Raw genomic sequence first — 15,973 nt, forward strand, 5'->3', positions numbered from 1 at the left:
GGTATGCATGGCACCCCTCATCCCCCAATTCTGGTATGTATGGTACCCCTCATCCCCCAATCCTGGTATGTATGGCACCCTTCATCCCTATCCTGGTATGCACGGTACCCCCTCATCCCTATCCTGGTATGTATGGCCCCTAATCCATATCCTGGTATGTATGGCCCCTCATCCATATCCTGGTAAGCATGGTACCCCACATAAACAAAAAAAAACAAACTTCTACTCACCTTTCTTCCCTGTGCTCCAGCGCTGCATCCCATTCTGCCGGAGGCCGGGGGAGGAGTGTGGCACCGGAGTACGCGCGTGCCCATACCGCATTGCAAATATGTCTTCAGTAAAATGGCGCCGGATAGTGCGCTATGCGCATGTGCCGATTCCGACGCCACAGTCCACCTCCAGCCAGAACAGATGCGCCGCAACACTCCTCTGGGTCAGGTAAGTATGTCCTTTATGGCGCCGGTGACCGCGGTATGTGTTCAGTGACTACGCATACCGCTATCTCCGGCGCCAAACACTCCTCTTACCTGTAGCGGCTGGATGCGGTCTTCTGTCTGGAGACAGACTGCGCAGGCGAGTTGCGCGTGCACAGTCTATAGAGGCTTCGAACAGAGGGACGCATCTTAGGTTATATTATACAGGGTGGGCCATTTATAAGTTACGTTAAAACAAAGCATACCATTGTTTTTCTTATGAAATTCTCAATAAGTTTGATGTGTCACATGACCCTCTTCCCATTGAAAAAAATAAAGTTGGATCCAAAATGGCCGACTTCAAAATGGCTGCCATGGTCACCACCCATCTGGAAAAGTTTTCCCCCTCCCATATACTAATGTGCCACAAGCAGGAAGTTGATATCACCAACCATTCCCATTTAATTTAGGTGTATCCATATAAATGGCCCACCCTGTAGATCTGTGTAAGGTCATCAGTCACAGGTTGGGGGAAAGGGCAGCACTCCGATCTCATTGTTTGAGCAATTTACATAGTTGGTATACAGTTGGCTCTTCAAATCAACATCATTGTTTCCAAATGAAGATAAGTCAACATTCAGTGTTATATAAATAGTATGACATTCTTGACCAGCCACAGAAATACACATACGATTATAAGTCAACAGAAACACAATAGTGTATTTCTCTTGGATTAACAAATCTAAACGTCTGGCTGATAAAGATTTTAAGCTGCATCATCACATTGCTCCCCCAATCTTAATTAGTCAGACGTGATAGGATCCCAATCATCCTTCTCCACTTATTGGAGACAGTCCCTCTGCATGTCTTTAAGCACAGACACGAATGTAAGAGGTCTCACCTTCATGAGAACAAAACTTTGTATCATCCAGTTTCCTCAGAGCATATTCCATTTCTTCCTTGCAAATAAACTCCACCCGTAATTGCCAAACATAGACTGGTATCCATTGCGTCCACACATGCCGTCCTCTGCATCCTGTGGTTCCTGAATTAAATCCGATGAGTGTCGGTGGCCTGGTATTCAATCTGTTGAAGCTGACACAGTTTCTGTAGTTGCTGTTTCTTGTTACTGCTGTATATCTTCTCCGGTCCTCCTCCCAAAGCCGGACTGGTGGGGTTGGACATGGTAGCATCTTAAACCTGCTGTGTATGCCTCACCTATGATCTTCTGGGTCTGTCTATATGCCTCCCTGGTTGTGGAGCTCTTTGGACGGTGTGTGCGAACATCAGTCCCCTGCAGCTTCCCCAGCTCTGCTGGCTCAGTAGTATCCCACCACTGCCACCAATATGTGAAGACCCGGGGTCTTCTGTGGGCGAAACGCTACTCTGACAACGCAGGGTGTGGGTAAAACAGCATGGCAATACTTTATTTAACCACAAAGCAGACAAATACATAGAACAGTCCCAGCAAATACCCAAGATGGTATAACATTACACAGTCTCACCCTTCCGCTCCGCCCGCCTGGGATAGAACAGCTGTGACTTTGGGACTTCCAGGGCCAACTACATCAACCAGTGGCCCCCTGCTTCTGGCAGGCCCCCACAGAGAGGAGGTAGCGGCAAGCTTAGGAAACTTGCCAAGAGCAGTGAAGTCTGGGGCCACGTCACCCGATTGTCCCAACCTTGATTCTTCAAGACGTCTCTGAGGGTTCAACAGTGGTCAATGGAGCCGATCTGTATTCCTCCAGCTGGGGCCAAAGTCCCCTAAGCTGACATGCTGTAGAATGACCTGCATAGAGACAGAGAGCCCCCTTTTTATACATCACAATTGTCCTTGCAGCCATCATTCACAGGTCAAGGGTCAGGGATGAAGGTGGAAGGGGCTCATTACTCATTGTTTGAGCATTTAATCAATATGCATAGTTTGTCCTCCACTGCTCAGCAAATCAACAACTCCCTTTAGCTGGTATAATACGTAATCAGCATATTATCAAACAGTATTGCTGACCCTATCTTGCAAGATTTGCAGACAATAAGTTGCAGTACATCTTAACTCAAGTGTCAACATTCAGGATTATTCAAACAATAGTATGTGTTAATCAACCAAAGAAGAACACAGGTTAAACAGTCAACAAAAAAATAAAGGTATAATGATCTTGCCATCAGAAAGTATGTCTTTCATAATTAAGAAGAAAAGCTGTGTTATCACACCTTCTACCCAGCTAATTCTTCTGCTTTGTTTTTGATGCTTCCTGGCTTTGACAAAAGTTTGACATACTTGGGTATGGATTCCATGTGTTTTTGATGAGTTTCTGCCACAGAAACACTCTAACCTGCCGATATTCTACATCTGACTCAAGTCTATGAGGAAAAATCTGCACATAAAATTTAGTGTACGGGCAAGAGAAATTGGCATGTGGCGGATTGGAAGCAATGCAGGTCAATTTATGCGGAGTTAAAAAAGCACTAAAAGCTCTCTTGAATTGATGGTTACAGTTTTATTTATTTAAAATCATGAAATTCATTATAACAGTTTAACAACAACCCACCCAATACCCTCTTGTCCTAAAATGGAACAATGAAAATAAATATACCAAAAGCGAAAAAACAAAAATGTTACAGATTGTTGATCAACTGTCCACAGCCAGAATATCACCTGCTGATATAATTTAATAGACATGATTAGGAGGCATTGTGGAAATTTTCCTGGGATCCAGTTTCCTAGAGCAGGGTTCCCCAACTCCAGTCCTCAAGGCCCACCAACAGGTCATGTTTTCAGGATTTCCTTAGTATTGCACAGGTGATGTAACTATTGCCTGTGCTGATGATGGAATTATCACCTGTGCAATACTAAGGAAATCCTGAAAACATGACCTGTTGGTGGGCCTTGAGGACTGGAGTTGGGGAACCCTGTCCTAGAGGATCCCACAAAGATTGTACTACAGGAGCACTCTGACATTTATACCTTGACCGCCCTTAGTCCACCCAGTAGTTTAATCTTACCCCTTTTTTGTTTGGTCATTGCATGTTGCTGAATATAGGATTTATTTGGGTATTTGTGTACTGAATGACACTATTATGTGGGTTGGATTTTAGTGGTTAAAAATAAATGGAAAAAAAAAAAAAAAAAATTCTATACATGTTTGACATCTCTGTATTTGCACTGAACTGGAGAATTATGTTGCCGTACTATGAACGTCATAAAGATGAAACACAAATGGTGGAATTGAGGGGTTTTGTTTTCTTTTTTAACACTCCTACACAAACAAGCCATCTTATGAATATACGTTAACGGAAAAGTTAAAAATCTATGTCCAAGGACGGCTGCAGGCGAGCATATGAAAAGTCGTCCAAGTCTAACCACTTTACAGCCTGTGCCGTATTAGTACGCACAGGCTGTATTCCCCCGGTCCAGTGAGGGCTCCGGCGCTGAGCCCGCACTGAACCGGGCACATGTCAGCTGATTATTACAGCTGACATGTGCCCGCAACAGCCGCGGGTGGAATCGCGATCCACCCGCGCCTATTAACATGTTAAATGCCGCTGTCAATCTGAAAGCGGCATTTAACAGCGCCGCGCCGGAAGCGCGTCACTTACCCCGCCCATCGGTGACCCCGTCACCTGGTCGCGGGTTACCGATGGGTGGGCATGACAACCCTCAGTCTGCAGCAGACTCCAGTGGTTGTCATGATCTGGTCGCTATGAGCGCCACCTAGTGGTCGGCGCTCATAGCACAGGAACATTTCTGCTACATACAGGTGATCTGCTGATCATCTGTATGTAGCAGAGGCGTTCAGACAAGTGCTGCTTCTAGACTCCTATGGAGACTATAGAAGCAAGCAAAAAGTGAAAAAAAATGTTTTTAAAACTATTAAAAAAATTAAAAGAATATAAAAGTTTAAATCACCCCCCTTTCGCCCCATTCAAAATAAAAAAAAAACACATACACATATTTGGTATCGTCGCGTTCAGAATCGCCGATCTATCAATATAAAAAAAGAATCCGATCGGTAAACGGTGTAACGAGAAAAAAATTCTAAACGCCAGAATTACGTTTTTTGGTCGCCGCAACATTGCAATAAAATGCAATAACGAGCGATTAAAACATCGGATCTACCTCAAAATGGTATCAATAAAAACTTCAGCTCGGTGCGCAAAAAATAAGCCCTCACCCGGCCCCAGATCCCGAAAAATGGAGACGCAACGGGTCTTGAAATATGGCGCCATTTTTTTTTTTTTTAACCAAACTTTGGAATTTTATTTCACCACTTAAATAAAAAATAATCTATACATGTTGGGTATCTAAGAACTCGTAATGACCTGAAGAATAATAATCGCAGGTCAGTTTTAGCATTCAGTGAACGTGGTAAAAAAAAATAAAAAAAAAAACATCTGTGGTATTGCACTTTTTTTGCAATTTCACCGCACTTGGAATTTTTTTCCCGTTTTTCCGTACACGATATGGTAAAACTAATAATGGCGTTGAAAAGTACAACTCGTCCCGCAAAAAATAAGCCCTCACAAGACCATATTGACCAAAAAATAAAAACGCTATGACTCTGGGAACAAGGGGAGCAAAAAACGAAAATGCAAAAACGGAAAATCCCAGGGTTGCGAAGGGGTTAATACAGAAAATTTATCAGATTTTTATCTGTGTGCCATCTGTTTCCGTTTATGTCCACTTGCCAGTTTTCATACAGCTACACACGCCAAAGACATACTGATAGGGAATATAGATTTTGAGCCCCAATGGGGACAGTGCCTATAATGTCTGTAAATTGTCTGAATTGTAAAGCGCTGTGGAATATGTTGGCGCTATATAAATAAAAAGATTACGATCTACATTAAAAAGTAAATGATCAGATACAGTTTCCAAGGTTTATAATCGAAATGCATCTATTAAAATAAAAAAAAAACGCAGAAAAGTAGTGCATGCTACGATGTTTGTTTTTTCACTCAAGGACAGTAGGACTGAGAGTGATAAACAGAACAGCCCTGAACAACATGAGGTCAAAAATCAGACCGCACACTACTAGAAATGGGTGAACCCAACCTGAAATGTTCGGCGTTCGTATCGGACAGAGAGATTTTTCTTTTATTTCAGAGTTCAGGCATGCTTTATTTTCAATGGGGTTTGGGATCTGGTTGAAGTTCGGGTACCCAAACAGAACTTATAGATAAAGTTTGGGTCAGGTACCAGAACCCGAACCTCCGTCGGTCTGCCCATCCTTACACATGACCTATTTATATGCTTGTCTACATATGCTCTAGATCAGGGTTTCCCAACTCCAGTCCTCAAGGCCCACCAACAGGTCATGTTTTCAGGATTTCCTTAGTATTGCACAGGTGATGGAATTATTGCCTGTGCAGGTGATGCAATTATCACCTGTTCAATAGTAGGGAAATCCTGAAAAAATAACCTGTTGGTGGGCCTTGAGGACTGGAGTTGGGGAACCCTGCTGTAGAGCATACATGTCAAACTCTGGCCCGCGGCCCAAATATGGCCTGCGACACCAGAACCACCAAACCTATGTGGGGCCATTATTCTGTATGGAGGACTATGTGGGGCACATTATACTGTATGGAAAGCTATGTGGGGCCATTATACTGTTTGGAGGACTGTGTGGGGCCCATTATACTGTATATTGGTTGGCCCGCGACTTTGTCAAAGTTTTTCATTTTGGCCCTCTGTGTTTGAGATTGACATCCCTGTTGTAGAGCATTAAAGCTAAAAAAAATGCCTGTTCATGATGGAATATCTACAACTAGATCCGATATTGAGAAGGTGTATGACATGGTGCCACATCTTACATATGGAACCATTTTTAAAATGGAAAATCACTTTGTGTTTTTGTTTTTTTTATAGGTAGATGTATAAGTGACAAAATTGTGGAAGCCAGCTGGACTGCGGTCAGCTCTTCAGATAATACTATATTAGAAGATAATGGAAGTGGACAGCAAGATTATAACCTCAGAGAAAGACATGCGCTTCATATTAGAGGTGTACACAGTGGGTCATTTATTAAGTCGACCCCAGAAGCTGTTGAAGTAGAAAGCCCACCCAATTCCATAAGCATTTTGAAGAAACCTCGTATGTCAACCCTAAAATATGACAGTGCAAATTCCCTAAATGATCAACTAAGAGATGAACACTGCACAGAAAAGGGGGCACCATTTCATAAACCGTCCACCATGAAAGCACAGAAACCTCGTACACGGAGGAAACATTTCATGAGTGGTAGAGGTACGAATGTTGATGCTGCTTATGACTCTCTACAACCTAAAGCAATCCCAGAACCTAAAACAAAGCCGGTCAAATCATATATCTGCACAGTATGTGGCAAGAGTTTTACCCAAAATGCCAGCCTCATCATCCATCACAGAACACACACAGGTGAAAGACCCCATGTCTGTAAGGAGTGCGGAAAAAGCTTTATCAGTAGTGCATATCTAGTCATGCACCAGAGAATCCACACGGGAGAACGGCCGTACGTGTGCAAAGAGTGCGGGAAAAGCTTTATCAACAGCTCCAATCTGATCATACATAGGAGAGTGCACACCGGAGAGCGGCCCTATGTCTGCAATGAATGCGGAAAGAGCTTCCGCCACAGCTCCGATCTCGTCCGACACCAAAAAGTCCACACTGGAGAGAGGCCCTACTCTTGTACAGAATGTGGAAAATGCTTTTTCCGAAGTTCTCACCTTATTAGGCACCGGAGGATTCATACGAAGATCTAGGGGAACAATTTCATTTATTTATTAGTGTATTCATTGACATTTCTGTGTAATTCGCACATTGCCAAATATCTTGTTGTACTTTCTGCACTTTTATAAACACTTGAGGTCTAAATAACTACAATATATGATTAAGCGGCCAATCATGAGAGATGGTGCACCACAGCTTACTGGCACCCTAAAAAGCTAACATTTTCATGCACACTTTACATTCCTTCTGCATATGACCCCAATTAATCTAACACCCCACCTTACAATCATCAGCCTAAAAGAAGACTTTTAGAAGATACGATATATTGTGACAGATTAATAGCTGCATCGCCTACAAATTTGCTGCTGGGGCATAATCTTTTTGAGACGTTTTTGACTATAGCAGTTCTTATTGCTTTCCCAATTAAACATAGATAGTAAAAAAAAATATTTATTTATATATCTATATTGACCCATGGAGTGGTCACCTGGATCCTAAAGTCATCAGTCAATTGCTAATCTCTGTATTAAACATTCTTATTCCAATATTTCATGTATATCTTTGAGTGTATAGTTGAATCTGCATAGCATACTTCAGGTCTATATACTGTATATTTTTTCAAATCCCAGTTTAGAAGAAAAAAAATTTTACCCAACGATTTTACATTACTCTGTCGGAAGAGGAAGATGATATATGAGTGGATGTAATGTGAATTGCAGCATTTCAAGGGTTTTCCTAAAATGTTGCAATACTGTTTTGAGAGAGAGTACTTAAAAAGGTGCTGTCCAACTTTATGAAGAGCCTTTCTAACCATTAAAGCTGCACTTCCATCAAAGTTTTTATCCTCTTCATATATTGCAATCATATTGTATAGCACTGTGCACTTACAATTGCTCAATTTGCCTTTCTACCCAGTAAGTTCTTATTTTTCCTCTGCTCTGTGTAGAAACAGGAAGTCTCTTGTCCCTGCATTTATCATTCCCCTCTTCAACTCCTGACCCTGCTGCTCCTCTCCTCCCCCAGCTGGGGACTTTTGCACTGACTTATGACTCATACAGGGAAAATAGGAGGCAGCGATCATGCTATCCTTGAATTTTGGATTAGAAGAGGAGGAAGACTTGCAAAAGACTCAGACTTTAAGGTTGGACTTCAGAAAGGCAGATTTTAATTAGCTAGGAAAGGTCCAATGGCTGGATGTTCTCAAGGAAGAAGGATGGGAGATTTTGCTAAATGAAATTCTCACTGCACGATCAATACCAATCACGAAAAGACGAAAGAATTGGAAGCATTTAAAAGAGACCCGGATGGATTAACAAAGACCTTAAACATTTACTAAAAAGGAAAAAATAAATGTATATGGAAATAGGGGGGCATATCTAAAGAAGAATGTAATGCTATCTGCAGGGAATGCAGGGCAAGCGTTAGAAGAGCTACAGCCAGTAATGAAGTGAGGCTTGCAAGGGAGAACAAAAGCAATAAAAAAAGGATTTTGGGTGTATGTCAAGAGCAAAAGAGAAGTCAAAGATGCTGTAGGATTTTTACAGGATGAAAAGGGTGAAATGGTTTCTCATGATTGCATACACCTGGCTATGAAGTTCAAAGCTCAATGAGGTTACAAAACCAAAAAAAGTGCTTTAGTAAATCAGTAAAAAGTAGGTAGGAGTATTTAAAACAAGAAAATGATAAGGGTGCCCATACTTATGCACCTGTCAAATTTTGTTTGAATGCAGATTGCACATTTTCTGTTAGTACAATAAACCTCATTTCAAGGCAGAAACATTACTGTGTCCAACAGTTATTACATATATCAAACTGAAATAGCTGTTGCAAAAACACCAATTTTTATAAAACATTAAGGTTAATAGGGGTGCCCAAACTTTTTCATATAACTAGTATATCTCGACTTCAGCAAAGCATTTGATAAAGTATCCAATATTATCTTTATTGAAAAAATGACTAAGTATGGGATTGCCAAGGCTACGGTTAGGTGGATTCATAACTGGCTCAGTGATCGTACTCGAAGAGTGGTAATAAATGGTTGCACATCCAATTGGAAGAGTGTTTCAAGTGGGGTACTACAAGGCTCTGTCCTGGCCCCAGTGTTCAACATTTTTATAAATGATTTAGATAAGGGTGCGGAAGGTAAACTAATCAAATTTGCAGACTATGCAAAGCTAAGAGGGGTAGCTTACACTAGAGAAGACAAAGGATTCAGAAGGATCTAGATAAGCTTGAACAATGGGCCGCAACTAATATAATGGTATTTAACAGGTAGAAATGCAAGATTCTACATTTGGGTAAGAAAAAAAAATTTTATCTATAGAATGGGAGGAATAGAACCAAGCAACAGCATGTGTGAAAAGACTTGGGTATACTAATAGATCACAGACTGCCCATGAGTCAACCCTGTGATGCAGTAGCAAAAAAGGCAAACAGTTCTGGGATGTATTTAGAGAAGCACAGAGTCTAGAACACGTGAAGTAATTATCACTCTCTACTCCTCCTTGGTCAGGCCTCATCTGGAATACTGTGTCCAGTTCTGGGCACCACATTTTAAAAAAGACATTAAAAAACTGGAACAAGTTCAGAGAACACCTACCAGGAAGGTGAGTGGACTGCAAACTATGTCTTACGAGCAACGGTTAAAGGATCTGGGAAAGTTTAGCTTGCAAAAAAGAAGGCAGAGAGGAGACTTAATAGCGGTCTACAACTATCTGAAGGGATGTCACAGTGTAGAGGGATCATCCTTATTCTCATTTGCAAACACGAGAAGCAATGGAATTATACTGAAAGGGAGAAGATACAGATTAGATATTAGAAAAAACTTTTTGACACTGAGAGTAATCAATGAGTGGAACAGGCTGCCTCGAGAGGTGGTGAATTCTCCTTCAATGGAAGTCTTCAAACAGAGGCTGGACAGACATCTGTCTGAGATGGTTTAGTGAATCCTGCATTGAGTAGGGGGTTGGACACGATGACCCTCCATGTCCCTTCCAACTCTTAACATTCTATGATTCTATGACTATACTTCTACATAAAGTTTAGAAAGATGTAGCTGGTTAGTTTTTAATCACGTGATGTCATAGACCTAATGAAAAAGAGGAGAATTAGCTGGGTAGAAGGGCAAAATGAGCAATTGTAAGTACACAGTGCTATATAATATGATGATGATTACAATTTATTAAAAGGATAAAAAGTTTGACGGGAGGAGTGCTTCTTTAATGTAGCCAGCACATGTATTCAACAATATAGTTTGGATTACCCCAGTATCCCATTTGGCTTATTCAGCCACAGGTCACATGACTGCACTATTCGGATCCTTTGGCGCATCCGCAGATGTCTAATGAGTCTCTACGCTATTTAGGCTGAACTTTCCTTCTCTACAACTGAGAACACATTGTGAAAGTGAATTGATGCATGCTCATTTGAGGATAAGGACAACCCAGAACATGGGGCATCCAAACGTGATAGCTATATAAGTGCCAAAAAATCCAAATAGTTTAGTCATGTGACCTGTGGCTGATTTGGACACAAGTGGTAATTAAAGTGAATTAGCAAAATGCACTGACTGGCTATACTACTATTTAGAAAGGCTTTTTGTGTTGCTGTACATCACCTTTAAGTATATTTGTAAAAAGTTACATATCTGTATTTATGTTTCCTTAGCTGAAGCGTAGATTTTACAGCAGATGTTGGAAATTTTGCAACAGAGATTGGTTGGCAACTAAATTTTGTGCCTGCAGCCGGTGGTTCCAAACAGGTTAAAAAGGTCAAAACATTCAGTTATAAAACATGCTTGAATTGACTACATTTTACTATTTTTGCAGGGCATGGAGTTCAGGGTCAGGAGCACTGTAGACAAGCATGGAAGCATCTTGTACATGCAAAATTAACTCAAAAACTCACTTTGCAGAAATATTCACGGTGATTAGCTTATGATGTGCTAACTTCTGCTCTTCTTTAGTCTGCAACAAAGCTCTAAGAACATGATCAAATTTCTACAATTTCTCCCTATCCGCAAGACTTGACATTTAACCTATAAAATATCTATGCTTATTCATAAAGGGAACCTATCAGATCTCCTAATATGTTGGTTTTAGACCTGAAGACTTTTTCTGTGTACTCTGCATTGGGCCCGCCACTTAGAGGGGTTTTCCAGTTTCAGAAAATCCCAATTTCCCAGGTGACGCTTTTTTTTTGTTTATTATATACACCTGTCTTTTATTAACACCTCCCACCCCCCCCCCAACGGGTCCTGAGCAGAGTTTCTGCTTCTGCTCATGGCGGAGCACCGATATCATGTAGACAGCACTGCAGTCAATTACTGAGCTGCCATGAGCCGCTGAGCTCCCCTTTTCTGCAGCGCTGTGACATGACACCGATGCTGCAGACAATAGACACTCGGAGCTGTGTTGGAGACTCTGCGCAGGACTAACAAACTGCAGCCGTGGGAAAGGGCTTTTCTGAAACAGGAAACATCCTTTAAAATGATATTACTTATTAATGATACATTTAGTGGAGGAATAAATTAAACAATGCAATAAAAAAAGAAAAATCATATTTCATTTCTAATGCCAAAAATGCTGCGGTGTCACAAAGATCAGATAAAACTAGCATTACAGCATTTTTTTTTTATAACTTTAGGGGTGAGCAGTCTCCATACATTTGCCTACATCTTCTCAATACCTCTAGGAATCTCATACAGTTAAGTAACTGAGCAGATGTTTAAAGACAATCATAGATTAGTCGCGATTATTCTATACGCCCTGTAGCTTTGCCATAGTTCTCTTCTGTATTTCCGCATGCATCCTTACACTGCGCCCGAGTCTAACCATTAAGATGTTGCTTAACCAACTCTTGCTCAATTGCATTGGGTATCAATCAACAAGTGGGAAGCGTGCGATGCATGGCAGTAGCCATCGCAAATCAATGACTAGGAAAAAAATAATAAACTGCTTACGAGCAACTTAATATTCATACCAGAGTTATAGTTCTGCTATATCTGTACCTTGTTAATGAAATCTAGGTGAATTATGCCAATTTTTCTTGCAGATGCTAAACATTAATACGTAAATTATTACTTGTCTTGAGCAATTGCAACACGATTTATTTCAATATTAATGCACTCAGGGCAAATAGATTATGTAACATTATAACCTCTTTTATATATGTTGCCATTGTATGTAGCTCTTACAGATTGTTTTTCATCATTACAGCATACTTGTATTTTTGTGCTCCCTTTAAGACAGTCGAGTTTTTCCCAATGTGTATAATAAATAATTATAGAAATATTTTATATAGAATATATATTACTGGACTTTGTAAAAGATGTATGGGTCATTACTTTGTAAATTCCTCGCCATCTTTAAACAAACCAATGAGTCAGGGTTGAAAGATTTAGCAAAAATTTCTTAATTTATTCTTACAGCATTTAAAGTTCTACATTTAAAATATAGCGGACTATTTACTTGCCGCTGACACTAGAGGGCGCTAACTACATACTGTTATAAGGAGAATTCCCAACACAGTAAGTGATGGCATATTACTAAGCATCTGACATCGAAGACCCTCCACTGATATGGAGAATGAAGGACCCAGGGCGATGCATTCCTTTCATAGATTTACCCTGCACATCAGCGCTATGTAGGGAGCTACTGCCGGCCTTTCACTTAAAGAGAACTTATCAGGATTTTATACCCCATGCTAATGGCAGGTATGTAAAGGCTCTTTAATGCTGAGTAAATCCTTACCTTTCTTGTAGAAATAAGTTTTGCCGTTTTAGAGGAATCTATACTTGAGATTATATGCTAAGAGTCGCGGGTACAGAGGAGTGGACACTGCACTTACAGCTCTCCTGCCACTCTCCCCATCCCCCGCCTGCCTCCAGAAGTGAACCCTTTATCTCAAGCCCAAGCATTGTATTGCAAGAACTTACTGATGTACTTATAGTTTACCCGTTGTCCCTCTAAACTTTTTTCAGCTTTTTGCCGAAATCTAATCCAAATTATAAAAAAATATAGTTACCATATATAGCATTATAATATATAAAGTACTTTGTAAAAGTATTACGCAAGTGTGAGGGGGAAAATAATACAGCAAAAAAATGCTTTCAAAACTGCACCACAAGTAGAAAAAAAAAGGAAAAAATTATATTGTGTGAATGAGCTTTTAGAAATCTCATTTTAATATCGGAAAATGCTCAGTGTTTTTTTTTTGGGCACGAACAGATATACTTAAAAAAAACAGAAAAAAAAAAACATGTGAACAAGCCCCAAACGTCCTATTACACATAATGTACGCTGAACCTGTAAGGAGGCAAGACACTGAGAAACCAGAACAGCGTGGATGAGTAACAGAGGAGAGGAGTTAGATCAGGGCTCTGGGTACAGCATTGTCAGGGAAACCAGCTGAGGGGAAAAACAGCTCGTGCGCAAGTTCTGAGGTGATTCTGGCACCGAGGAGAGAGGAGGAGCAACAGCAGCGTCCAGAGCTCCTGTCAGGAAGAAAAGTGCCGCGTATCCGCCCAGACATCAACAGTCAAGCAGCGAAGACCCCAGCGACGCCAGTCAAGGTTCCCAGCCCAGACATCGACAGTCAAGCCCCTAGCGACGCCAGTCAAGGTTCCCAGCCCAGACGTCAACGGTCAAGACCCGAGCGATGCCAGTCATGGTTCCCAGCCCAGACGTCGACGGTCAAGACCTGAGCGACGCCAGTCAAGGTTCCCAGCCCAGACGTCGACGGTCAAGACCTGAGCGACGCCAGTCAAGGTTCCCAGCCCAGACATTGACGGTCAAGCCCCGAAGACCCGAGCGATGCCAGTCAAGGTTCCCAGCCCAGACGTTGACGGTCAAACCCTAAAGACCCGAGCGACGCCAGTCAAGGTTCCCAGCCCAGACTTCGACGGTCAAGACCCGAGCGACACCAGTCAAGGTTCCCAGCCCAGACATCGACTGTCAAGACCTGAGCGACACCAGTCAAGGTTCCCAGCCCAGACGTCAACGGTCAAGACCCAAGCGACACCAGTCAAGGTTCCCAGCCCAGATGTCGACGGTCAAGACCTGAGCGACGCCAGTCAAGGTTCCCAGCCCAGAAGTCGACGTTCATGACCCAAAGATCTGAGCGACCCCAGTCAAGGTTACTCACCCAGGTGACGTTGGTTGACAGGACGGGAACAGGTTGCAGCAGCACAGTTCTCAGATGTGTGCGCCAGTGACAGGACCTCGCAGAAGCTCCAGAGGTGTCAGATTGGAGATTTACGGTCGAGTCGGTGACCAGGAAGGAAGCGCGAATTGGGCCGTTACCTCTGACAGGGACATACGGTATCGGGCACGGATAGAGGGAAAGACAGTAGTCAGACGGAGACCAGCAGACGCCAGAGCGGTATCACGAAAGTGGATAGAGACTGACAGGGGAAAGGGGCAGCAAGTTGTGATAGGAACAGAGCATTGCCAAAGATTTAAAAGACTGCCCCTCACCCAGTATAGTTAATGACAATCTAGTTCCCCTTCCCTCCAGTATATCACTTTATACTACCAGCCCCTGAATTCTAGTGTATTCTGATAACAGAATCAATGTCATTTACTGCTTATTTTACTGTTAAACATTGTAAAGAAATTGTTACCAAATAATATGTGTTTTACTATTAATATTAGTTGCTAAATAAAAGAAATATACTGTTGTTCCACCTGTTTCCACTGTTGCATTCTGGGCCCTGCTTTATAAACCCACCGATTTCAACAGAGCTTACTCCGCTCTACCGTAGAGAACATGAGAACTCTTTGCTGAGTGTTACCACCTTTAGTGCTGAAGTACTATACAATACTGAATTATTATTACCACAGGTTTTTTATACAACATAGGACCACTCATCCTAAATAATTTTTTTATATGCTGTATATATTTATATACTACTGATTCTTTCTAAATATATTTTCGTACCAGTCCATACAACAAACAAGTCATCCACGTAACGTGAATACATATGTATATGTTTGATGTTTGGATTGGACATGTTAGAAATGTATTTTGCTTAAAAAAAAGCCAAAAAAAATTTCCGAACGTACATGTCACTGTACACATCCAATGAGGCTCTATCACCTGGAAAGTCAACGCAATTATAACATGTAAAACAACTCATGTAGTATATGGCCTGTTCCATCTTTGCAATTTTTTTTTATATAGGCAAGACAGTTAGACCGGTATTTGTTAGATTCCGTGAACATTGTAGCTGTATTATTGCAGGAAAAGGAGCACCATCTTTAATCAAACACGAGAGAAGTTCATAATTCAGGCCCTAAAAAAATATATTTTTTCCTGGTTTAATTAAATAGAATATCCACGTCGTGGAAGTAATCATAATCTATTATTACTACAGAAAGAAGGTAGATTAATTCTTGACAGCAATGTTTTAGGTCCCCTTGGACTAAATTATAAAATAGACATGTCGGTATTTATTTAAACAAAGAAGAAATTTAAAGAAATGACCATTGATGTTCATAATGTGTGTTTGCTAGCTCTATTTGTCTATAGCTTTTATTGTAACGTTTTTAAACGCTGCATTAACTGCATTTGTATTAGCAATGCTACAGGTGTGGAGACGCTGCTTACCTCGATATCACATGGGCAGCATACCCCCACACACACGGACCCGTAGAAGAGCATTCCAGCGCAAAGCGGCCGCAGTCCTGCACGCGCCCCTGCACTCCTCCTCCTCCTCTAACCGCTGCTCCTGTATGTCTTTAGCCCAATAAAGACTGTTGTTCCTGCATACCTATGGCGAGTGCCACCTTTCTTCTTTCTGCTTGAAAATGTATTCTCAATGGCAACACTGGAGAATCCTCAAGGTGTGTGGTTC

At 41.5% G+C, this 15,973-nt stretch overlaps 1 protein-coding gene across 1 annotated transcript in view; it reads left to right on the forward strand.

Annotated features, from left to right (window-relative positions):
• The window catches only part of LOC141227134 (uncharacterized), a 30,718-nt gene extending 15,917 nt beyond the window's left edge, over window positions 1–14,801 (forward strand). Inside the window, exon 5 of the mRNA XM_073667204.1 lies at window positions 6,280–14,801. Within this exon, the coding sequence (XP_073523305.1) occupies window positions 6,280–7,151 (872 nt within the window). The 3' untranslated portion in view covers window positions 7,152–14,801. The remainder of the gene's footprint in view (window positions 1–6,279) is intronic.
• Window positions 14,802–15,973: the final 1,172 nt, after the last annotated feature.

This window comes from Phyllobates terribilis, unplaced genomic scaffold (assembly GCF_046119375.1).
Source record: "Phyllobates terribilis strain yellow unplaced genomic scaffold, ASM4611937v1 Scaffold_2__4_contigs__length_985480577, whole genome shotgun sequence".
NCBI classification, from domain to species: Eukaryota; Metazoa; Chordata; class Amphibia; order Anura; family Dendrobatidae; genus Phyllobates; species Phyllobates terribilis.